The 26,163-nt window shown below is 37.5% G+C and overlaps 1 protein-coding gene across 1 annotated transcript; it reads left to right on the top strand.

Annotated features, from left to right (window-relative positions):
• The first annotated feature begins 5,646 nt into the window (after nucleotides 1-5,646).
• On the top strand, nucleotides 5,647-25,655 carry p2ry10 (P2Y receptor family member 10). Its single transcript, XM_060927576.1, has 3 exons — nucleotides 5,647-6,005; nucleotides 22,698-22,897; nucleotides 23,134-25,655. The coding sequence occupies exons 2-3, from the start codon at nucleotides 22,728-22,730 to the stop codon at nucleotides 23,975-23,977; spliced, it is 1,014 nt and encodes a 337-aa protein (XP_060783559.1). The 5' UTR covers nucleotides 5,647-6,005; nucleotides 22,698-22,727; the 3' UTR covers nucleotides 23,978-25,655.
• Nucleotides 25,656-26,163: the final 508 nt, after the last annotated feature.

Here is a 26,163-nt window from a genome sequence, read left to right as displayed (position 1 = left end):
ATTATATATATATATATATATATATATATATATATATATATATATATATATATATATATATATATATATATATATATATATTCTATCTACATTCACTGGATATGAGCAATCCCGTGCTCTGATTGGCTACTCTACTACTAGACTACCAGCTCATATACTATGAGTGTCAGTGACTGCGCAAGGTTGTGACAGCCTTCATGTATGGCCGCTATGGACAACAACTCCCAAGCACCACAGCACCCTCCCTGTCCCGAGTATCCTGATTGGAATTACACCTGCTCCTTATTGCAACTCCCTGTATAAGCACACCAAGCACGCCAGCTCATTGCAAAGTATTGTTCTGTGTCTGTGTACCTGATCATACCAAGCTGTTGCTGTTTTGACATGACTCTTAGTGTTTCTAACCCCTGTAATGTTATTCTCCTGACCCTGAGATTGTTATTTACCTCTGACATCCTGTTTGCTGATTAACCGACCCCAAGCATGAACTTGACTCTGATTTTTGTCTCAAGATTTGGATTTGTTTACCATTTTGTGATGTACCTGCTCTCCCCTGCATTTGTGTCCGTAAGTGCCTGCCCCTTGACAGTGAGTAGAGAAAAACAAAACAGCGGAGCATGTTGCTGAACCTACCGAGGGCAAAATAAAAACTCTATTCAAAAACAAACTCCCCAAAATTGTTACCAAGTATTTAAAAGAAACAGAAATAGCTAAAAGAGTATAGTCCCCTCCCCCAATATCTCCTGTTCCACACTCCAGCCCAGTTGATGGTGGTAATGCACTTTTAAACTGATTTGCCAACTGCCAAAAAACCCTAAAGAAGAAGAAGAAGAAGAAGAGAGCCAAAAAAATAAAAAAGTAATAAAATATGGAATAAAAGTATTTGATGGTAAGAGCATATCTTTTTTTTATTTTTCAAGAATTATTATTATAGCATTTTTCACAAATTGTTGCTGTCATTTCAATGGTTTCTTTATATTCTAAGTGGAAATGATTTGGTCAGACATTTTGTATAAAGTTTTTATTTATCAAATTTGCAAAAAATAAAAATGCTCTGTTTCTCAAAATCCTGTGTATGTGGATAGAATAAAACAGTTATTCCACTCAATCTCATCATACATGGCTTATCGCTACACGCCTTGTCGACTGTGTGTGTGTGTACATATATATACACACACGAGTGTTTTACTAGGAAATACACCACTCATATTTTTCATACAAGCTACATCTGGGACATTGACTAACATATTTTCCAATAGCCTCACTCATGAGGATATTGATGAATTGTTTTGATAATTTTGGGTACAATTTTCTTTGTGAAGGTATCTATAGAATAAAAAGAAAATCACATGTTGGCTTGAAGATATGAAGTTTATCTTCTTGTGTTGAAAAACTCACATTTTTCATATGAAATACATGACAGATCTGAATGGCATAGTCGAGTAATATTGGCTGGCATTGAATGGTATGGTATATCAGATATATTCCATTCAGCTAGCATGATACTGAATGAGTCAAAGACAAGTTCAATATCATGCTAGCTGAATGGAATAATCTGATGTACCACAAAAAAAAGCTAGCCATTATTATTATTATTATTATACATTCCTTTTGGGGGCAGCACGGTGGTGTAGTGGTTAGCGCTGTCGCCTCACAGCAAGAAGGTCCGGGTTTGAGCCCCGTGGCCAGCGAGGGCCTTTCTGTGTGGAGTTTGCATGTTCTCCCCGTGTCCACGTGGGTTTCCTCCGGGTGCTCCGGTTTCCCCCACAGTCCAAAGACATGCAGGTTAGGTTAACTGGTGACTCTAAATTGACCGTAGGTGTGAGTGTGAATGGTTGTCTGTGTCTATGTGTCAGCCCTGTGATCACCTGGCGACTTGTCCAAGGTGTACCCCGCCTTTCGCCAGTAGTCAGCTGGGATAGGCTCCAGCTTGCCTGCGACCCTGTAGAACAGGATAAAGTGGCTAGAGATAATGAGATGAGATGAGATGAGATTCCTTTTGGGTGTTCAATGTGTCTTTCTCTTTCAAAATTCTCTCAAAATCTTCTGTATTTAACGAGGCAATCCTGGTGGCCATGTTTGTTTTAGAAATGATCACAGTTGCTCACTAGTGCGGAAGTTTTATGTCTCCGACATGTGACGTCACGTTGTCTTGACAACCACGCAATATTGTAAACCATATTGAATGCTCATTCTCCATTGGGTAGAGTGACTTAACACATGTAGGATGAGCGATATGCTAACAATATTGCATGTTATCAAACCAAATGAATGAAACCCACTAGAAGGGAATAGAATACATGATTTTATTCCATTGAAAAAATGTCCTGTATGTATAATTTCCGATATTTCACTCCAATGACGTCACTCCCAGTGTTTCCCCGCTGACTTGATGCGCGTTGTCAAAATGGCAAACCCATTCAAACTTAAAATTCTTTTGATTAACTTGTGTATTTTTTGATGGATGTGTCCATATTAGATTAGATTAGATGAGCCTTTATTATCTCTACTTGAGAGAAATTTGTTTTGGGCAAACAAGAGAGTGTGATTTTACAGAACCATATAACATAAATGTAGCATACTAAACTGATTAACAACTAAACAAGTAACACTAAACAAGTAACATGCAAACATAGATACATCCTAGTTCATCTGCCTCCACACACCCCCAAACAGACAGCCCCTTGTATTACAGTCCATAGGTATTGCACACAGCCATTTCCCTGAGCTACTTAACACAAACATTGCTCAGAGAGATATCATTATAATAATAAATATTACACATAAAACAAAATGATTGCATAAAATTACACCACAACCTAAAAATACTACCCCCCCCCCCCCAACTCGCACTACACTAAGACCTACTATTAAGTAGTTTAATTGACCAAGGAACCATTGAGAGTTTGAACCTATTTGTTTTACAGTTTGGGAGCCTATATCTCCTTCCTGAGGGTAACATTTCATATTCACCATGCAAAATATGTTCCTCATCCACTGAGATTTTCAGTCCCTGTCTCCTTACTGCTTCATCAAATAAAGCTTGCAATGATGTAGGAGGGGGCATGCCCATAATTTTCCCAGCTCTCTTAAAAAGGGTATGCAATTGAGCTTTCAGTTTAACAGACAGGTTCCCAAACCATATTATGATGCCGTATCTGATGATGGATTCAATGAAAGCCTTATAGAAGGCCATCATAATATCTTTCTCAACGCCAAACACTCTCAACCTCCTCAGAAAATGAAGATGCTGACTGATCCTTGAACATAAAAAGTCAACATGCTGGCACCATTTTAGTTGAGAGTCAAATAAAACACCTAAATATTTATATGTGGATACCTGCTCCACTGCCTCCCCATTTAGTGTCACCAAATTATGGTTACCTATGGATCTAGGGTCAAAGATGATTTCTTTTGTTTTGCTCACATTTAAAACCAAATTGTTTGACTCACACCACAACACAACCTTGTCTATTTCTGACTGATAGACAGATGCATCAGAATCCTGTGTCAACAGACTAAGAATGACTGTGTCATCTGAAAACTTGATAATGTAATTATTTATATAACTTCTACATTCATTGGTGTATAAAATGAATAACAGAGGAGAACTCACGCAGCCTTGTGGGACTCCAGTGTTGATTGTCAGTGTGTCAGAGAGTGTAGAATTAATTTTGACTTGTTGTGTTCTGTCAGTGAGAAATGCATGGTACCATTTTATCATTACATTAATATAAAGCATATTACATGGTGGTGCAAAGATATGAAGCTTATCTTCTTGTATTGAAAAATATTTCACTCATTTACTTTGCTCACTTGTGAAATATATATTCACCACTTGAAGATAAGTTTCATATTTTTGTGTCACTGTGTAATATCTTCTCTGGTATTGCCATTATAGTATTAGAGACAAACTGAGCAAGTTAAATACAACTGCTGGTAATTCACACACACACACGCACACACACACACACACACACACACACACACACACACACGCACACACACACACACACACACACACACACACACACACACACACACACACACACATTCTTGTATTCTTGTTACAGTACATTCACTCCAATAGTGCTTTTTATCATATAATTAAAATCATAGTATTTTTAGTTGAGTTTTTAAAACTAAAGTCCTACATGTATTGTTCAGCATTACAGCAAAAATATAAAATGCATTTCACACCAGTAGACTGCAATCCAATTAAAATACAGCATTTTTATGTTTTAAATCATTCAATTTTGAAACCCGATCAAAATAAAGCAGTTTCATGTTGAAGATCTATTTCAGGAGCCAAATGCTTAGTCAGGAGAAACGTCTGAGATAGAAGAGACAGATATGATATCCATTGCTCAATTTACCAGGAAGCATCATTTTTAAATGCTTGAAAGGAAATAAAGAAACAATGAGCTGCAAATTATGCAGGCCAAAAGCAGTGTACAGATGTCAGCATTTCATAGCTCAACCTCTGTATAGCAGAAACATGTACAGATAAACCATTAACTAGCTGATGACTGGCTTGGTTGCACAAGCCAGTGCATACATTGTGCCGGCCCCAAGCCCAGATAGATTGGGGAGGGTTGCGTCAGAAAGGGCATCCAATGTAAAACCTATGCCAAATTAAATATGCGGAACATAAACTGGGAAGGAGGCTCTGCTGTGGTGACCCCTAACGAAAGCAGCTGAAAGAAGAAGAAGAAACTTCTGTATTAAACTTACGATGTCACTTCTATGTTTTGAAGCAATTGGTTTTCATGTAAAATATATCTAAATGCTACTACAGCCTACAGGGAAAACTCAGAATGACATGCAAGGGGCATCACGGATAGGTAGCTAACTATGTAGCTAGAAACATGTATGAATTAACTAACAAATATAGCAAGTAAACCCCAACAGCATTTGGCTCAGTTAGGAAACATTAGCTGGCTCGCTATCTTTACAAGGTACGATCAAAAACTTCCGGGACTGTTCCTGTTGTGAACGAATGGAGCATGGCAAGGGCATGCGTGTGCAGCAGAGGCGAGAAGTGACTCTCATGAGTCAAAATGCCATGTGACAATGGGCTGTCAACATCGGGACCTGTGTTACATGTGTTTTTGTGATGACATGCACAAAAAAAGGACCTTCAGGACCTTCCACTGATTAATTAATAATGCAGCTAATGAATGCTACACACAAACATAACACCAAAAATATTTAAAACACCCCCATCCCCCACATACAACACACAAGTTACTGAATAACTGAATATCCAGTGAAGTGTTGAAGGAGTTAAACCATCAGACTTCTTCTCTGTAGTCAAAACAGAATATTAAAAAGGAAGTTAAAGGCATGCAATTTCTGACGCTGCACCACTCAATCATAGTTGTACTGTGCTTAGTTTTAAGCCATTTAACCGTTTAAACTGTCATTCCATCACTTAATGAAAGAACAAAATGATTGAACCTTTGGCATCATGTGCTACAAATTATAAAGCTGCTTCCAACCATGTCCCAGGAATAGAGATGTCATAATTATTAATGCATTTCACCTTCATGAGTTTGACTCTCTTTAAACAACCAGACAACATGTGTGACTAAAACAAACTAGTAACCGGTCTAACAGCCATGCAGTCAAAGCTCAGAGGCATGACACAAAGCCAAGCTTTGAGGAGCAGCTGGTTGTTCTGGTCTTCTATGAGCAGCAGAAACTCCAAATGCCAAAATGCATTTGAAGGCATTCGAAGGTCCATGCAGTCAGAAGCTGAATTTGTTTGTATTTCTGGAGTACTTTTTATTCAGTAGCCATGGACACTGTTAATACTAGAATGCACTTCAGAAAAGAATAAAACTGAAATAAACAGCATATGCTGAGCATATCTGATAAGATGACACTTCCTCTTTGGGGAGGTGAAGAGAAAACGGTAGTACTTTCGCACGGATAGTTCAGCATTTGACATCAACAGGGTGGAAGCCACAAATACTGAATTCTGAACTCTCTGCATACAAAAGGTATGTGATTCCACAACACATGACAACAACAACTAAGTTAATAAAGCAACTGTTTATGTATTTTTTGTTTAGTTGAAGGTACAGCTCTTAAATTCAAATTTGAAAAAGTCAATAAGGCTAAAGGTAACTGAGAAAGAACTGTTATTCATAATTCTTTTAATTAAAGGGTTAAGCAAAGATGATTGATTTTCCCCCCTTTGGTAACCTGCACATTCTATAATATCAAATACTGCACTGTCGGAAATAAGGGTACAGTAGGAGTCCATTTGTGTCACCCAAGTTACAATCTACACTAATGTACCCCCTAGGGCTCATTTTTTAACTTGAAGGTAACTATGTGTACATTTTTAGGGCCAAAAGGTACATATATGTTACCAAGCAGTATAAAAAGGTTACAAATAAGTACCTTAGAGGGTACTGCCCTAGTGACAAGCTGGCACACCCCTAAAAGTACAATAATGTACTTATTTTTCTGAGAGTGTGTGTTGTGACTGTAAAGTACTGTCATATGTACGGTAGTACGATGAAAAAAAATGCTTTCTGCCATAGAACAGTTAAAATGAAATGTGGAGATACAAATTTATGCAAGTAAAAATGGCCAGAGATTTCAATATGTGCTTTTCTGCTCTATTACTGTTCAGTGTGCATTGATAAACAAAGTATTTTTCTATAATACTGATATTAATCCATGTCAGTCAAATGAATACATGGTGAAGTGTGTCACATGAACCTTTGAAAGCCAATTCAAAAGTAAATTGATACCACACTTGCAGAAGATGGCTTTGGGGAGAAATGCTTTGAAATCAGTTCCAGAGCAATAATTGTTAAATTTTCAGAGCGTAAACTGTAACTACTGTATTGTGTTAGCTTGGTTATTGAAAATGACAGTGTGCAAAGCTCATGTTCCTCAATCAGATCAGTGGCTGGGCAACAAACACATTTCATAGTATACAGGAGGAAAAAAAATTAACAAACAAACAAACAAACAAACAAACAAACAAACAAACAAACAAACAAACAAACAAACAAAACAACAATCAAAAAACAAAGAAACCAGTCAGTCAGTTGCAGCCTCAGTCAAATCCTACATTTTAGTAAGGGAAACAGTCACGCAGTATCACAGTTCACACGGTTTAAATACAATATACCGTAGGAACGATATTCTTAATTCAAAACAACACCACGTAGTGTAGCAGTCCTCATACATACTGTAACCCTACCATCACACACATAGTCAGTACCTGTCTGTGTTTTTGTGTGCTTTCGTTCAACATCTGGCTCTCTTGCTAATCGTCTACCACTGACACCTCCTTTATGAAAGCAGTGCAGGAAGGGAGTTGGCCCTTGTGAAAGATGATTAAGGCTTCTGTTGAACGGCAGGAACCTTGCTTTCCTGGTACTGCATTTATGATAGAATTAATCACTGTTCACAAACCATCCAAACTGACCAGCAAAAAAGAAAAAAGTATACTGTATGCCTGGCATCTGTTTCCAGTTAAGTCATCACAATTTCCATATATAAATCACTAAAAATAAGTAAACAAATGTCATTTAACATCTCAGTATCAGATTTAAAAATATTTATTCATATATTGTATTATGCACGTGTGTGTGTGTGTGTGTGTGTGTGTGTGTGTGTGTGTGTGTGATAACAGTCCTTTCATACTGCGATAACAGGAAGTGCTACGTGTGAATAGTGTTCAAAACTCAGGGGCACCTCGGCTGGGAGGAACAGACATGATCTGATCTGTTTTAATAGTTATGCAATACAGCACATAGTGACACATTAGTTACAACTTATTTACAAGTTGTAATTACACAATTATAAATGATTAAAAATATAATTATAAGTTACTTTTTAGAGCTTATGAGGTGTTATTAGAGGTGATCAAATGATCACAAGGATTCATTATAAAGCAATATATAGTACTGTCATCATAAATGCCAGCACTCGCGAGCGCACACACACACACACACACACACACACACACACACACACACACACACACACACACACACACACACACACACGTATACAAACAGCAAAAGGGCTATCACAGGCCTATAAATTCAAAGTTAGTACCTTTAAAAAAATGAAATGTAATGTTTTGTGTAGAGGGTTTTTTATTTATTTATTTTTTAATAATCTTATGTACAAAAGGCCAGTGTGGCTACAGGCCTTCATTACAGCAAAATTAGAGGTACACTAGAGAATGGATAGGAGAGAAAGATAAACTGAATAAACAAGGTGTGGTTCCAACTTGGCAGAAACAAAAGTCGCAGCAGCCCATTGTGGATAAGATTGAAGACCCCTGCTACAAACTATAAGTTTATGACATTAAACTCCGAGGGAACATTTAACCAATGGAATTAGGAAATTAAAATTCAAGAGTTTTTTTTTTTTAAGATGGCATTTCTTTTAAATCTAGTAAGGTAATTGAGATAAAGTTCTGTCTGATCAATGTTTGTTTGCTGTCACATTTAAAATACAAACCCCATTTCCAGAAAAGTTGGAATATTTTCCAAAATACAATAAAAACAAAAATCTATAATTTGATAATTCACGTGGACCTTGATTTAACTGACAAAAGTACAAAGAAGAGATTTTCAGTAGTTTTCCTGACCAACTTAATTCTCATCTCATTCTCATCTCATTATCTCTAGCCGCTTTATCCTGTTCTACAGGGTCGCAGGCAAGCTGGTGCCTATCCCAGCTGACTACGGGCGAAAGGCAGGGTACACCCTGGACAAGTTGCCAAGTCATCACAGGGCTGACACATAGACACAGACAACCATTCACACCTACAGTCAATTTAGAGTCACCAGTTAACCTAACCTGCATGTCTTTGGACTGTGGGGGAAACCGGAGCACCCGGAGGAAACCCACGCGGACACGGGGAGAACATGCAAACTCCACACAGAAAGGCCCTCGCAGGCCACGGGGCTCGAACCCAGACCTTCTTGCTGTGAGGCGACAGCGCTAACCACTACACCACCGTGCCACCCCCCAACTTAATTGTATTATGTAAATACTAGAGACCTGTGCAGGTCTGAGCTCAGCCTTTTTACCACGCCAATGACCATCTTACATTCTTAAACACGCTTGAACTCGGTTAAACATACACATACAGACAGGTGCCTCTATAGGCTTCAGGCAAAAGGCTAAGCCAATAAATTAAGTTAGAATTTGATGCCTGCAACACACTCAAAAAAGTTGGGCCAGAGGCATTATTATATTGTATTACATCACCTTTCCTTTTAGTAACACTTTTTAATCATATGGGATCTGAGGATATTAATTGTTGCAGTTTTGCAATTGAAATTTAAGTCCATTCTTGTTTGATACAAGACTTCAGCTGCTCAAAAGTCCATGGTCACCGTTGTCTGATCTCTTCATGATGCGCCAAACATTCTCAATAGGAGACAGATCTGGACTGGCAGCAGGCCAGTCAAGTACACACACTCTGTGTTTATGACATACATGTCAAGTTATATGGTTTCCCCGTATTTTGTATGGGAAAATGCAATTTTTTGGCTAATACGGCATACACTGATTTTCATAAGGGAAAATTACATTTTGTATCAGAGATTTTTTCCATTACTCCAAGAAAATTTTCTTAGCATCCACCATTTATTTTTTCAAACATGCATGCACAATGAAACAGAACTATTTTCGATTTATGTGGTTTTATAGTTGCATGTGGTTTTCTCGGTCATTTAAGTCCATTGGCTCGGACTGCCCAGACTTCTGTGACGGCTGCAGAAGTTATGTTCTGTCAATTTCTCGTGGAACACAACATCCCCCCGACTGTGGCAGACCATTTTTCACAGCTAGAAAAAAAAAATGTTTCCCGATCAGTGTTGTTTTCATTAACGATGACAGTGATGAAATGATTTCGTTAACGCACCTTTTTTCATGACTAAAACGAGACAGTGACGAGCTAAACATAACTCTTTGATCACAAAAATATGACGAGACGTATCTGTTGTTTTTGTTGACGAGACGAGATGAAAATGTTAGTGGGTTGATTATAGGACTATCAAAATGCATGGCGTTTCCTCCAACGGCGTGTGCAACGGCACGTGTGCGAGCAAGAGCGTGCATGCGAAACATTAATGTCTGCATCGCGCATATGACGGAGTGCGCAAGGGAGAGTGAGAGAGTCTGCGTGTGTGCCTGTTCATGTAGCGCATGCTAGACAAAGAGCATCCTGATTGGTGTACAGACATCCAAACTCATTTCAGGAAGGTGTTGTGATGCATGACTTTTTTCCCATCAGCGGGGGAGGTATCACGACACCTCCCTGAAATGAATTTGGATGTCTGTAAACCAATCAGGATGCTCTTTGTCTAGCATGCGCTACATGAACAGGCACACACGCAGACTCTCTCTCGCTCTCCCTCACGCACTCTGTCATATGCGCGATGCAGACATTAATGTTTCACGTGCACACTTTTGCTCTAGATTCCGGGAGATATTATCCAATTTGCGGGCATCAGGGAGCCACTGTCAATATGCGGGAGACTCCTGGAACTTCCGGGAGACTTGGGATGTCTGCACTAGACAGTGTTTATGTAGAGAGCATGCGCACTGGACAGTGTTTATGTAGAGAGCATGTGCACTAGACAGCGTTATGTAGAGAGCATACACAGTTCAATCAATCAATCAATCAATCAATCAATCAATCAATCAATCAATCAATCAATCTTTTATTTCAATTACATATAAACATATAATAGACTACACGAGTCTGCAAATAGCACGCTGCTAATCAAAGCAGACTCATGTTTACAAAGAAAAAAATATTTTATATGAATTAATATAATACTTAAATATCTATGAAAAAGATAAAACATACTTGACAAATTAACAACTATTTGGTAACAAAAAGAAAAAGAGGAGACAATACTTGTTATTCGATATAAAGCTACAGTAATATATCATTCAATAACACTGAAAAAAAATATATATATATAGAGAGAGAGAGAGAGAGAGAGAGTGAGAGAGGTATACTTGTCATCCTGATAATAATAATTCATGCGTGGTATTAAATAATATTTCAAGTTAAAACTAAGATAAATATATATATATATATATATATATATATATATATATATATATATATATATATATATATATATATATATATGTGTGTGTGTGTGTGTGTGATTCCACGCTTATGGGTACTGAAATGGGGACATGAACTTATTCACCTAAAACCATTTCTTTTTTTACCATCAGGTCACAAAACATGTAATCTTTAATGAATGATATGTTAAAAGATAACTTTAATTTTCTGAGATGTAATAAAAACATATTTATATGCCAAAGTCAAGCCTATGAGTTCTAAAATGATGTCTGTTACATTACTTCTGTTACAATTGTCCATCTCGCGTCTGTTACAAATTAATTACAATCTAGCTATATACCATGTTAATCTTATTGAAAGAATGTGTATGTTTATTCTACTACACATGTTTATTAATTATATTTGCTAAAACATCACCTTCCTATGTTTCAAAAAGTAATTCTACATTGTTAAAATTGAGAATATATATGTCCACAACACTTCTGTTACGTTCTGACTTTGGCATATAAATATGTTTTTATTACATCTCAGAAAATTAAAGTTATCTTTTAACATATCATTCATTAAAGATTACATGTTTTGTGACCTGATGGTAAAAAAAAGAAATGGTTTTAGGTGAATTTTTAAAAATAAGTTCATGTCCCCATTTCAGTACTCATAAGCGTGGAATCACTCATATATATATATATATATATATATATATATATATATATATATATATATATATATATATATATATAGTAATTATATATAGAAATAAAGTTATGTAGAAAGAAAGAGTTTGGAGATGTCAACATCATATCCATATCTACTTAAATCAGAAAAAAGGTGGTGTCTGACTTTTTTCTTGAATGACAATTTAGATGAAGATCTTATAGAAGTTGGAATCTGGTTCTATACCCTAACACCAACATGGGAAAATGAGTTCTTTTGTAGATTTGTATGAGAATACTGAGTATATAAGTTCTTGGAGTAAGATGACCTAGTGTTATAAGAATGGATACTAGAAATAGAAGAAAATAATTTACAAATGTTTGAGGGTGCACTTTGATTAACAACGTCATACATTAATTTAGAAATACATTCATAGAAAATATTTACTAGTAAAATATTGGTTTTGGAAAACAATGGAAGGGCACTTTCTCTATTATCAACAAAATGGATTAATCTTAAAGCTCGTTTTTGTAGGATTAATACTTTATTTATGAGTTTTACAAGCCTGTCCCCAAGAACTAAGACCATATGTTAAATAAGGTTGAATCAGAGAGCGATATAATGTCATAAGGGTATGTAGTGGAATAAAATGTCTAAGCTTGGCCAAAAGGCTGACGACCTTGCTTATTTTGTTGCAAATAAAATCAATAGACAAGTTCACAAACACGGCAACGCGCAAGGAGTTGTGGGAAAGGTCAAAGGTTAAGGCCTCATAAACGAGCGGAAGTAGAGCACGTCAACAATGGCGGAGGCTGCAGGCTCGCTGTGGGGACACTGTTGTGTTGCTGATTGCCACAATGGACGTCGACTGCTTGAACAGTGGATGCGAGAAGACTGTAGTGTACATTTAAGTGAGTGTATACAGAAAAAATTATGTGAATCCAAGCACACAGTTTAACGCAAAAGTTCGTTTATATCCCGACCTTGTCAGCTGTCAGATTCATGTTCATGGACCCGCCTTGATTTTCACTCTTGCCGATAATCATTGTCTGTATATACAACAGTATTATCTTGATTTTTATGTGCCTTAAAATGTAAAATGTTGGTTGTAATAAAAATCTGACAAGTTTCTGTGATTTTGTAGTTCTTACACCAGTAATGACTACTACTAGTCCCAAAATGATGGAAGTCTTGTAATTTATATTAAATTTTAATTTTTAAATTTCATAGATTTCACAAAATGAAAAGTAAATGGACACAAAAATGAAACATCCTTGTCTACTATTGAATATACTAAGCAAAGAATAATGCATTTCACATATTCCCACTACCTTTTGGTTAACAGGAGTAGATGTTAATCAATTATATTTTTGTTTTAATGAATTAAAAAATTTTGCAAGTAATATTTTTACTACAATTTACTACATATAATACACAGTTAAATACATAAAACACTAACACTACTAGTACAGCTTAATACATGATAAAGTAATACTAAATGGTATAAAAACACTGAAGTTCTGATGAACTATTGATAAGTATTAACAAAAGACCTGCATGCAAGAAGTTCACCAGTAACATTACAATTTAACAATCTGAGCAATTTGAACATAGCCAGTCATTATCAAGACAGCAAACATCAAAGCCCACACACCCCCAATGATACCACTTACGGTATAGCACTGATCACATCCTACGCTATTGTCATCATTTTCTGTTATGTCCCCACTGTCCTTACACAACTTCTGGCACACACCACACAAATACACTGGTTTCCCAGTTTTTCGGGTCTTTCTTCACCTGGTCTTTTTGGCTGCTGGTTTGTTCCTGCCTTTCGGTGGAGAGTCAGGTTTGGACAAAGTTGATATAGCAAGGTCAGCTGTTGAGGCAGCAGGCTGAGGGTCAGATGTACCTGAAGTACATGACTGATGAGTATAGTAAGCAGCGCCATCGCAAGAGGAGGGCGGGGCCCTGAGCAAACTTGACAGATGCAAGGCCCTTTTCAGGATAACCTATTTTACACGTACTGTCAGAATTAAGTAGTAGTAGTAGTAGTAGTAGTAGCATTAATAATAATAATAATAATAATAATAATAATAATAATAATAATATGCCTTTAAGAGGGGAGGTAATATACAACAATTAGCAGACACATACATCATTGGCCATAAGCCATTTATTATCCGTCACAACAGGTGAACATTACATAAAGACAAGTATGAATTGCTGCTTGTCAAAATCGGGCATAAATGACATTAAAACTGAACTTTTGACATGTGCATAAAACTTTTGAAAAATTGCACAAATAAAGTTAATTAGATTGCCTCGCCATATAGCTTAGAAAAAAGCGACCTTTCTCGCTTTCTTTGCCGCAAACTCCGCGATTAAATCCTTATAATCCAACTTGCAGGCAACGTCATTTTCAATTGACAGAAGAGCGAGCCCACATAGTCTGTCCTGCGACATTGAGGTGCGCAAATAGTTTTTAATAAGTTTTAGTTTTGAGAAGCTCCATTCCCCTGATGCCACAGTTACTGGAATTGTCAGTAGGAGCCTGAGCGCAATTTCGCAGTTTGGGAATGTTCCTTCGATCCCTTTAAGGAAACGAAGTGTTTTGAGGGCAGTATCTGTTCCCTTTGGAATTATATCTCGAAGTACCTTCAACTCCTGGAAAAGGTCCAGTGCATGTATGTCATGAGATTCAGGTGTGCTCAGAGCATCGCCCAGTTTTGCGCACTGTCTGTGCAGATCTCCCTCTTCCATGTCGTAAAGCTTTTTGATATCAAAAAGAAACCCAAACATTTCCCCAAACCCCTGCATTTCTGTAAAACGTGTTCTTAGAGCAGTGAGAGCCTGGTCCACGACAACTAAAAAATAGTCTGTTACAAAAGCTTGCTCTGCGTTAGGAGAATATTCATTTTCATTTTCATCCCGTTTGCGTTTAATTTGTTGTGCTGCCTTCAGTTCAGGATCAATATCCATCTCTAGAGCTATCTCTGTTGCAGATACCTTTGCTGACACAAATCCATTATCTCTGTATTTTTGCATGTGGTCAATTAGTCCATTTAGCTGCGACAAGGCCACATCTAACTGCATGTCACTTGACTGAAGTGTCTTACTGACAGTGTTTATGGCAAACAGAACATCATACCATATCACCAAAGACAAAATGAATTAGAAGTTTTGCATTTCATTAGTCAGTGACATGGCTTCACTTTTAATTTTGGCGTCATTACTTTCTGTCGAGACGTCAAGCAAAGCATCAATGATTTCACTTGTTTGGTAGCATATTGCTTTTACACTTTCCACACGACATTCCCAATGAGTTTCAGACAAAGGCTTTAGAGTGAGATATGGCACTTTCACTTTAAGTATTTCCCAGCGTTTGGTGGAGCCTGCGAAAATAGTATACAGCCTTTGAGCAATGCCAAATAAGGACATCGCTTTTGGACAACTCTTAGCCATATCACCAAGGGTCAAATTAAGACTGTGACAACCGCAAGGCATGAAGTAAGCTCAAGAGTTGAGACGCAATACATGAGCTTGGACCCCCTCACGTTTCCCCTTCATGTTTGCCCCGTTGTCATACCCCTGGCCACGGCAGTCGTTAATGTCAAGGCCAAGCTCATCAAGTGCAGCCAAAAGAACATCTGACAGGCCCTTCCCTGTTTGATCATTCACTTGAAGAAATTCGATAAAATGTTCTTTAACGCTTACTTCTAATGATGCCATGTTCACAAAACGGAGGACTAGTGACATCTGCTCTTGATGGCTCATGTCTGGCGTACAATCGAGAATCACTGAAAAATATTTCGCTCTCTTTGGGTCATTCACAACTGAATTTTTAACGTTTGTGGCCATCTGAGAAATTAACTCATTTTGAGTCTGAGGCCCTAAACAATGTGCTCGAGTTTCATTGTCTTTGATGCGCCGAACATGCTCGCTCATCGGCGCATCAAATTTGGAGATCATTTCAATCAACTTCAAGAAGTGACCATTATTTTCTTTGTGCAGTTTAGAATTTGTTCCTCGAAAAGCCAAATTACTTTCTGCTAAGAACTGCACAGCTGCAATGATGCGTGTTAAAACGTCTTGCCAATGTGCCTTTTCCCTAGATATTTGCTGTTGAAGTGACTGGTCTATACATGCCTCTGAATCAAATCTGCGTTTCGCCTCAATCCACTTTGTGGCACTGGATATGTGATCATGGGAGGTTTCGTGCTGTTTCAGCATAGCTGACAAATGTTTCCAATCGTTATTTCCCCCATTAGCAAGATTGGACCGACTTGAACCAAAAAGCTTACAACAAAAGCAAAAGACGGAGTCTTTTCTCTTGGAATATACAAGCCAGTCTCTGTGAGTTTTTTCGCCATTGGGTAATTTGCGTACATAGAACTCCTCAGAAAAGTGTCTTTTGTCCGGGGCCAGGGGAAATCGCAGTTGCACACCTTGACTGGTCCTTTCTGGACAAGCAAGTCCAATGTCTGTCCATTAAGTTGTTCAGGCCAAGTGCCTGGATCGCTCAAATCTCCCTGTGCTGAAACTTTCTCACTCGCATCAGTTGTCGTTGAATCGTCTTCCCTTGTAGTTGCTTGGTGGTTGATATCGCCTGTCAAGAGAAGTACGGCCCAACTTTAGTAGGCTACACACAATGACTTAATTTACAATGACACAAATCAAGGATAAAATTAGAAACACTTTATTGTTCCTGACCTTGGATATCCTCCTCCGTTTCGATACATCCCTCCAATTGTAATGTTGTTGTTGGCTCAAAATCGCAAACATCACTGTCCTGATAGGTGCTAATAACATTAGCATTAATGTCTGCTGTCTCCTTAGCACCGTCACTTTCCCCGTCTGTCTGCTGCTGCTCAGCTACATCCCGAGAATGGCTCACAAACCGATCCAGAGACCCATGAAGTGTCTTGTTGAACTCCTCTTTCTTTTTTAGTTTCTTTCGTTTCTCAGCACCTGACTGAAATTTACGAAAGCAGTCATGCTTACGGGCTGCTGCCGACATTTTCACTCTGTTCTGGTAGCTGAATTTCCCACTACAAGCGTAGGCCTACGTAACGATGTCATGAAGCAAGATTTAAGGAATATTTTTATTTACTTTATTTTTTTATCTAAGAAACAATGTTTATGCATACTGAAATGAAATGCAGTCGTTTTATTTTAGAGACATGTTATAGCCTACAAAGGACCGCATTAAATAACTATAGATAATCAAAATCTGCAATCTCATTGGTCAGGCGCGAGGCCCATCAGAGCGCAAGGCCATGGGCGACCGCTCATTTCGCCCACCCCTTACGACGGCCCTGATAGTAAGTGATACTAGTACTGATACAATAAAACAGACGACTGTAATCTGGTAGGCAGCACGACTTATATTATTTCTCCGTGTCAGCTATAGAACTATAACTATGAGTCATTGACCTGTCAAAAACTGCAGTGGGCGTGGCAGTATCACCGGGTACATACCTCGATTTTTCTTCGTCTTCCTTGGACGGTACAGGCTGGATTTTCAAAATATCTGTGGCATATGCAAGCGCCCTTAACTCTTCTACCCCCATGGTAGTTGGCAATCCCTGTTCTCTCATATGCCTCTGCAATTCTGCCTTCTTCCATAAGGTGTATTTGCTAAGGTTTGGCTTGTTTGGCGCCATGTTTTCATCTCCGATGAGGCCTCGACCTTTGACCCCTGCGCATGCGCGGCGATATGTGTGAACTGGTTTATATGAGGCTTCCAAGAAAGCCTGTCATCGATTATTAAACGCAAATATTTGACATACTTTTTACGTTCAAGTGAAACAAGTTTGTTTAGAGACACTGTTTTGAGAGTAATTGACAGGTTTGTCAACCTCAATTACAATTTCCTATCTCTGTTTTTTTGGCCTAATTTAATGTTTTAAAGTAATTATTTTTTCGACTAAAATGAATGACTAAAACTGGACTAAAACCCTTTTAGTTTTCGTTGACTAAAACTAGACCAAAACTATCAAGGATGGAATTGACTAAAATGTGACTAAAACTAATAAGCATTTCGTCCAAAAGACTAAGACTAAAACTAAATCAAAAATGGCTGCCAAAAGCAACACTGTTCCCGATTCAAAGACTGCACAGGTAAGCATTTGTGGTTTTTTTTTTTTTTTTTAGTTTTTACTGTTTGCATGTAGGAAAGCTTCCTCCATTATCATGATAATTTAGGGAGGCGATACTGGGAGTCGTTGTTTATACAACGACAACTGTAGTTACTCAGCGATTTCTGGTTTCGCTTCTCTAAACATTTTAATTGCTGATAGACATTATATGTAGACACAGATGAGCAACACCCATTACTACCATCAGTTGTCAGTAAACTGGAAAAGTATTGAATGAAGAGTAATGGTGGTAATGACCGTTGGTAACCTGTCTCTAAAATGTGTAGTAGGGGATGGAAGCAATTTAACACCATCTACATGTTTGCCGTGCTCTGATTTTCTTTTATTGACCAGGAAAATAATAGATGTATATTGGGGAAAGGTCTTCGATGTAAAAACTGCTCTGGGTATTGCCAGGTTTCCAATGCTGAAACAACTTTTTACTGCTTTGCTGTGCCTCCCACATAGCAATGCAGATAGTGAGAGGGCTTTTTCATTGGTTACGAAAATTCATACTGAGTACAGAAAAAATATGGCTGCAGACACATTAACTGCATATTTGCAAATTAAAATGAACTGTGATGAGGAGTGCTACAACTGCTACCCAAGCAGTGATATTATAGTGCCAAATCTGCAACATCTTTGTACAGCAAAGAACACTCCAAAAAGGAATAAGATTTAAATTCTTGTTATAAATTACTGGGAAGATTTTCAATTTAACTTCATAATTTATTAATATTTTCACTTATCTTTGTTTACATAATATACTTGATGTGGTTCAGTCATCTTTAGTTGGATCTAACACTGCTTGTGGTGTCAACCCTTTTTTTCTCAAATGGATCTTTTACTAACCTTCATTTACTGTTTGATATGATTATATATAATTTATTATATGTAACCTACTATTTTAATTAACATACCTACTTAGTACTGCTGTTATATTTCAAGTAATTTTCTTTGGTGGAATGTAATATTGCAGGTGATGTCAACACTTGTCAAATAGAACTTTGTGTAATTTTTATGAACTATTTAATATTAATACATTTTATTTTCAAAATTGACATCAATAATTCTGGTATTACTGATACAATGTATATTAAATAATTAAGTTTATAGTTCAGTCATTCTCTTTAGTAGATAATTGTTTACTTGACTGTACATATAGTCCTTTTTAATTCAGTTGTTTTCTCTGGGATCTAAAATTTCTTTTTATTCAGTACATGCTTATTTGATCCCTTTAACTTGATGCAGTGTGATAAATATGCCTATTACAATAGGAGTGTATAATGTGGAATAAAACAATCAGTGCTTTGGATTATATATTCGAATTTTTTCTCGTGTATAAGGGCTCATGGGTGTATGTAAGGGAAAAGTACAGATTTTGTAAGGGCATGGGTAACTAAAGGTCGATGTATGTTTTGAAGCCACACTGTTGTAGCCCGAGCAGAATGAGGTCTGGTATTGTACTGCTGAAATGAGCATGGACTTTCCAGGAAGAGATGTTTCTTTGATGCATATGTCTCTCGAAAATCCCAATATATCAATACTACCTTCACACACATGCATCTCACCCATGCCATGGGCACTGATGCACCCCCATACCATCACAGGTGCTGGTTTTTGTACCTTTCTCTGATAACAAACTGGATGGTTGTGTTCACCTTTGGCATGGAGAACTTGACATCCAGTTCAAACAACCTGCCAAGTGGACTCATCTGACCACAGCACATGTTTCTGCTGTCTTTTGGTCCATCTGAGATGAGTTCTGGCCCAGAGAAATTGGCAGCATTTTTGAATAGAATTGATGAATGGCTTCCTCCTTGCATATTACAGTTAAAGGTTGCATTTCTGGATGCAGTGGTGGACTGTGTTAAGTGACAACAGTTTAAATGACTCCCAAGCCCATGTGGCTATCTTCGTCATGTTAACAGGACAATTTCTCAAGCAGTGCTGCCTGAGGGCTCGAAGGTCACAAACATTCAACAGTGGTTTTTGACCTTGCCCTTTACACACTGAGATGTCTCAGAATTCCCTGAATCTTTTTACAATATTATGTACTGTAGATTTTGAAAGACCTAATTTCTTGCATTGAGAAATATTCTTTATGAATTTACTATCAATTCTCAGGTGAATTTTGGCACAATGGAGTGAGCCATAACCCATCCTTGCTTCCAAAGACTGAGCCTTTGGTGCTGCTCCTTTTAAATCCAATCGTGTTACCAATTAACCTGCTTATTCTAGAATCTTCCAAAATCGTGTTACTTGAATATCCTATAAAATTTTCAGTCTTATTTTGCCTCTGTCTCAACTTTGTGTGTGTGTGTGTGTGTGTGTGTTTTGCAGACCCTACATTCTAACTTTGTTTATATTTGCAAAATACAATTAAGTTGGCCAGTAAAACTATTGAAAATCTTTTCTTTGTATTTTTATCAGTTAAATAAAGGTTCATGTGAATTAACACATCATACATTATAGTTTTTATTACATTTTGGAAAATATCCAAACTTTTCTGGAAATGGGGTTTGTAATTTTTAATAATTCAAAAATGACTTTGTTTTTGCAATGCACTTTGCATTGCTCACCAAACTGCAGTTCTGTTCTTTCGGAATGGATGGTTCCAGGCTTATATGGGACTATAAGTCATGAATTGTCATAAAAGTTCCCATAATACTGAAATTTGTCATCATTAAATTTTCATCTCATCCCCTACCCCCCACCAAAGTCTCCTGTGCAGTAAAAGGGTTAAACTAATACTTTTATGACATACAGTAAATACACCTGTTCCTGGAAAGTCCCATAGTTAGAGAACATACACAGTAAAAAATGGAGTGTCAATATTGCAGTGTAAACCTATTTTCCTCTGGATAGAGTAGTTATAACACTATGCAGAGTAAAATCGTCTAAATGGTAGTGTCAAAAGTGAGAGTTAATTCCCACTTGCACACAACGACAAAATCTACTCTGCAGGGTGATGATTCCCCGCGAAAATACAATATAGAGTCAGATTAACTCTGAAAATCTTACACTATCTATAGTGTTAAATATTTTTACACACCTCATTGTTAATTTTGACACAAAATAGAGTAAAATTAACTCTAAAAATCTTACACTGGCTATAGAGTAAATTTTACACTGATTTTGAGTGGGACCAAATGTTATATGACAGAGAGTTAAATTCAACTCTTAAAGAGTAAAATTGACACTATGATTTTTACTGTGTACCTAAACAAACAGACTCATGAGGACCAAGACCAAGACCAATTTTGTGCTTGATGCTGAGCCAGGACAAATATTTATCTTCCATCTTCATTCTACATTTTTTTTTAGTTCATGTTAATTTTTTTATTAATTAATAATTTTTTTAATATCAGTTATTATTAACCAATTTATTATTAAATACCTCTATTTCACTGTAGGTAAGATCAATTCTGAAAATGTCACAAGAGCACTGGTAAAAGTGGTTTTACTGGTTTTACTGAGTAAAAGTAATAAAGCAAAACACCAGCAGCAGGTAATTGGTGTTGTGTCCTAAATATAAATGTTTCAAACCTATACGTTTTTAATAAACCTGAAATTGGCTGTATATTGATGCATGTACCATCTTTTTATACAAGCAACATATCCACACCAAACATTTAAGCTATAGAGAAGAAAGCCATTAAACATCAACAACAGTTCCTGCATGCTGATGAAAGCCAGCACACCCACGTCTTCTCCGCTGCATGCAGAAACCACACTTAAAGACGTTGTGTCTTATAATCAATTTGTATTAACTGTAGAACAAATATAACATTATATTAAAAAAGTTTCAATTTTTGTCTTTTTGAACTGGCAAAGAAATATTTGTTTTCAAAATGTGACTCTTTGACTTTTCTCATAGGTTTTCTCATCTCATATTTAGCACATAATTTAAGAGATATGAACTCTCGGGTGTAATAGTAAATAAGCTGATAGTATTATATTTTAGATGCTTCTGTAGAATTTCTTTTACTTAATACAATCCATTTAAGTTGAATGCTGTTATACCAATATTATACACTATATTATAAGTCATCATTTTTTTTCATAATCACTTCGGGAGATTATGTCTTCCTGTTATCATAAAACCTTGATACTACCTTGACCTTGATACTACAGCCTTGAGAGCTTTTGCAGCCCTTTTGTGCTTGATGCTGATGAGATTTTAACCCTTAAAAGTGGTCTAAATCATCATAAAATTAAAAAAAAAAATATATATATATATATAATCTCATTATCTCTAGTCACTTTATCCTGGGGCAGCACGGTGGTGTAGTGGTTAGCGCTGTCGCCTCACAGCAAGAAGGTCCTGGGTTCGAGCCCCGGGGCCGGCAAGGGCCTTTCTGTGTGGAGTTTGCATGTTCTCCCCGTGTCCGCGTGGGTTTCCTCCGGGTGCTCCGGTTTCCCCCACAGTCCAAAGACATGCAGGTTAGGTTAACTGGTGACTCTAAATTGACCGTAGGTGTGAATGTGAGTGTGAATGGTTGTCTGTGTCTATGTGTCAGCCCTGTGATGACCTGGCGACTTGTCCAGGGTGTACCCCGCCTTTCGCCCGTAGTCAGCTGGGATAGGCTCCAGCTTGCCTGCGACCCTGTAGAAGGATAAAGCGGCTAGAGATAATGAGATGAGATGAGACTTTATCCTGTTCTACAGGGTCGCAGGCAAGCTGGAGCCTATCCCAGCTGACTATGGGCAAAAGGCGGGGTACACCCTGGACAAATATATATATATATATATAAAAAGGTGTAAATTGTGTCTATTTATTTATAAATAATTTCCTTTTCTTACAGAAGAGCTCTGATAAATGACTCTACAGCTTCATGATGTCTTTTATGAATGGCTCATGTGGTGGGGTCAGCAACAGCACATCAAATCATTCTCAGTGGGAAAAAAGCATGGATAAGCTCTACACCTACTTCTACCTGTTCATCTTCATCCCAGGCTTGCTCGGGAACAGCCTTGCTCTCTGGGTGCTGTGTCGCTTTATAAGGTTAGTTTTAATTAAATTGGTTCAGAAATCTTCTCCAACATATTAAAGATCTGCCGTGTCAACTACTTCATGCACCCACAATTTACTTAATGACTGTAAGCCTGAGTAAGTCTCCTAAGAACATTTTGACTCATGATGTTTAATACACTGCAGTCACTTTATGCTGGTTTGCAAGTGAGGACAGTGTTACACTATCATATATGAGAAGGTCACTTGGTTGTTTCTATGATTTACAGCAAGAAGACCAAAGCCATTATCTTCATGATGAACCTGGCCATTGCTGACCTGGCCCATGTCCTGTCCCTGCCATTGCGTATCTACTATTACATCAATCACACCTGGCCTTTTGGAAAGGGAATGTGCTTGCTCTGCTTCTACCTGAAATATCTTAACATGTACGCAGGCATTGCCTTCCTGGTCTGCATCAGTATCCAACGTTGTGCCTTCCTCATGCGCCCCTTTTGTGCCAGAGAGTGGAAGCGGCGCTATGATGTTCGCATTAGCATAGCTGTGTGGTTGGTAGTTGGTTTATGCTGCTCTCCTTTCATCTTGATGAGAAGCACCACATCAAACACACAGTCCAATCAAACCTGCTTTAAGGACTTGCCCATGCGAAAGCTGAACCTGGGAACAGCAGTGCTCATAATGTCCTTTGGTGAGCTCCTGGGCTTTGTGGCCCCACTGACCATCATCATCTTTTGCTCTTATTTCATCATTTATTCTTTGAAACAGAGCTTAAGGCCTGGTGTCTCAGTCAATGACAAGAGAAGGGCCTTGCGCCTGGTATTAGTGTGTACCGGTGTGTTCCTCTTCTGTTTTGCTCCGTACCACATCAACTTCCTTCTGTATATGATGGTTTCACAGTGCATCATTACGCAGGATTCTTTGCAGCAGGTGATTAGACAGTTCCATCCAATCTCACTGTGCATAGCCAGCCTCAACTGCTGCCTGAATCCACTCATATACTACTTCCTTACCACAGAGTTCAGGCAGCAGCTCAGTCGCCAGGGAAGCTCTATATTAAGAGGGAGGCTAATGAGTATGGAGAGCACCTCCTCATACAGAGAACCACTTTCCTGATGGCCATGGACAGCACTTCCTCCTACAGAAAAGCACTTCTGTGATGAACATGGCGAGCACCTCTTTATATCGAGAAGAACTTCCTGATTTGGAGGGGGAAACACCTCCTCCTATAGAAAATAAGCACGCTTAGATATTAAGATTAGATTAAGATATTTAATGATATCTTCAAGTTTGCATTAATATCCTGAGCTGTGAATTACTGAAGCTCTATTTCTGCTCCAGTTAGTGAAAGCTGCATCATGACCATGGATATGTAGAATGTAGCTTAGTTTTAACTGTGATAATCAGGTTTTGGGCCACTGTTTAACAGTCTTTCAATCATGTGGTATACTTTTTACATTAATAGTCTTTGAGGACCACTAAATGTAATCCCTGTTTCTTCCTTTCAATATTAATGGCAATTAGACCTGCAACTACAGTAATTAGCCAAAGAAATATCACCTGCCAGGTGTAATTTACGATTTAGATGTTGAGGTCACAAAATGTAACTTATATGCCTAAAACAATCATTGTGATTAAAGTACAACACAAAAGGAATTAAGAGAAAACATTTTTTGCAATAGGCAATAAAACCCATCACTTCAGTGGCAGCAAAAACCTTTCAGAAGAAAATCTGAAGAAATACTGTGTTCAGATTAAGCTCAGATATTGACTAGTTAGTTGCTGAAAAACGGGCACACAAATCTGCCTCAAAGCATAAAAAAAAAAGCTTGTGCAAGTACTTTGCAATGTACCTTACAATATGCCTCACCATATGATAGTGGTAGCTGAAGACATAGGAAACCATGAGACCAAAGCCAGGCATAGTCAGATTAATTTGATTTATCATTTTGCACTGAATTCAGTTCTGTACTAAAATGCATGGCTTTAAAGAAATGTTTCATATTTCAATACATGGCCTCCTTTAAAAGGATTGAAAGACACGTGACATTGTTTGCAACTCTGATAAAATGGGCTCTGAATATTGCACTAATACAATGATGATGTAAATAAGGGTGTGTAGAAAGAAAGAATGCTTCAAATAATACAAACAATGCAAGCTGAGTATAGTAATATGTTGTGTCATAGAATCACTGACAGTAGTATACTGGAACAGATATATTTCACCTGGAGTCATTATGTTACATTTCGGGTTTTTCTTGTGTTCAAATAAAATTTCAAATGTACAGATATTTTTTCTTTATTCAAAATTATGAACCAAAACAGAAACATCTTCGAAATATAAGTGTTATGAGAAGCCATAAATAAACTCAAGCAGTGCATGGCTATCCATTTCCTGTTTAGGATTGTTTGTCATGTAATATGCGATTTATCATCAAATGTAATGTACATTTTGTTAAATACACTATTTGTCTGTGTTCTATATTTAGACTCAAGCATAAGTTTCGAATGTTGTTCAGATTTCCTGAGTGTATTTTCCACCAGCCTATTTCAGGCAATTACCCCGAAGTTCAACAGAAAGTGAGATATTACTAATCTTTGTGACTCATTTATCTTCTTATTTTCGCTTCATGTACATGTGCAGTGTAACAGGTACAAGTGGAGGAAATGTGTGGGCAAACTGTGCGCATTGCTGAAATGTGCCATATTTTACTTTGAACTGTATAGAGGCCTCAGGCACAAGGTCTGTCTACATAAAATAAATGCTGTAGCAGTCTGTGACAGCTGAACATGAGCCAAGGCTTGAGGTTTACAGTTAAACTGTCATTTCTTAAGCACACACACACACACACACACACACACACACACACACACACACACACACACCAGTGTTGGGCAAGTTACTTCAAAACTGTTTTGCATTATTTATTACTTGTTACTGTCATTTTAAAGTAATTAGTTACATTACAATATTACTGTATTTAAAATGTAAGGCATTACACTACTATTGCATTACTTTTAAGTTACTCTCACCAAAATAACTGGAAGTATGGATTTGGCAATCTAAATGTAGCTCAAGACGCTCAATTAGTTCATCACACATCCAGTGGAAGGTGATGTGGTATCTGACTGAGCTAGGCTTATGGTTAAAAACACTAGAATATAATAGCCACAGTGATGGCTCATGGCACAATACAAGGAACAATCATCGCAAGAACAGACAAAAGGTGAAAGTCTGGCAAATTGTGATAGAAATACTGTAACTTTAGGCCTATTCATATTAACATTAATTGAACTGTATT

The sequence above is a fragment of the Neoarius graeffei genome, chromosome 8 (genome assembly GCF_027579695.1).
Source record: "Neoarius graeffei isolate fNeoGra1 chromosome 8, fNeoGra1.pri, whole genome shotgun sequence".
Lineage (NCBI taxonomy): Eukaryota > Metazoa > Chordata > Actinopteri > Siluriformes > Ariidae > Neoarius > Neoarius graeffei.
Note: the sequence above shows the minus strand (reverse complement) of the source record. Positions and strands in the feature narration are given on the sequence as shown.

Bases quoted from the DNA above. Each gene is read 5' to 3' on its own strand.
- p2ry10 (XM_060927576.1), top strand. From the start codon at position 22,728: ATGATGTCTTTTATGAATGGCTCATGTGGTGGGGTCAGCAACAGCACA. The intron at 22,898-23,133 runs GTTAGTTTTAAT...TATGATTTACAG, and splicing joins GTGCTGTGTCGCTTTATAAG to CAAGAAGACCAAAGCCATTA.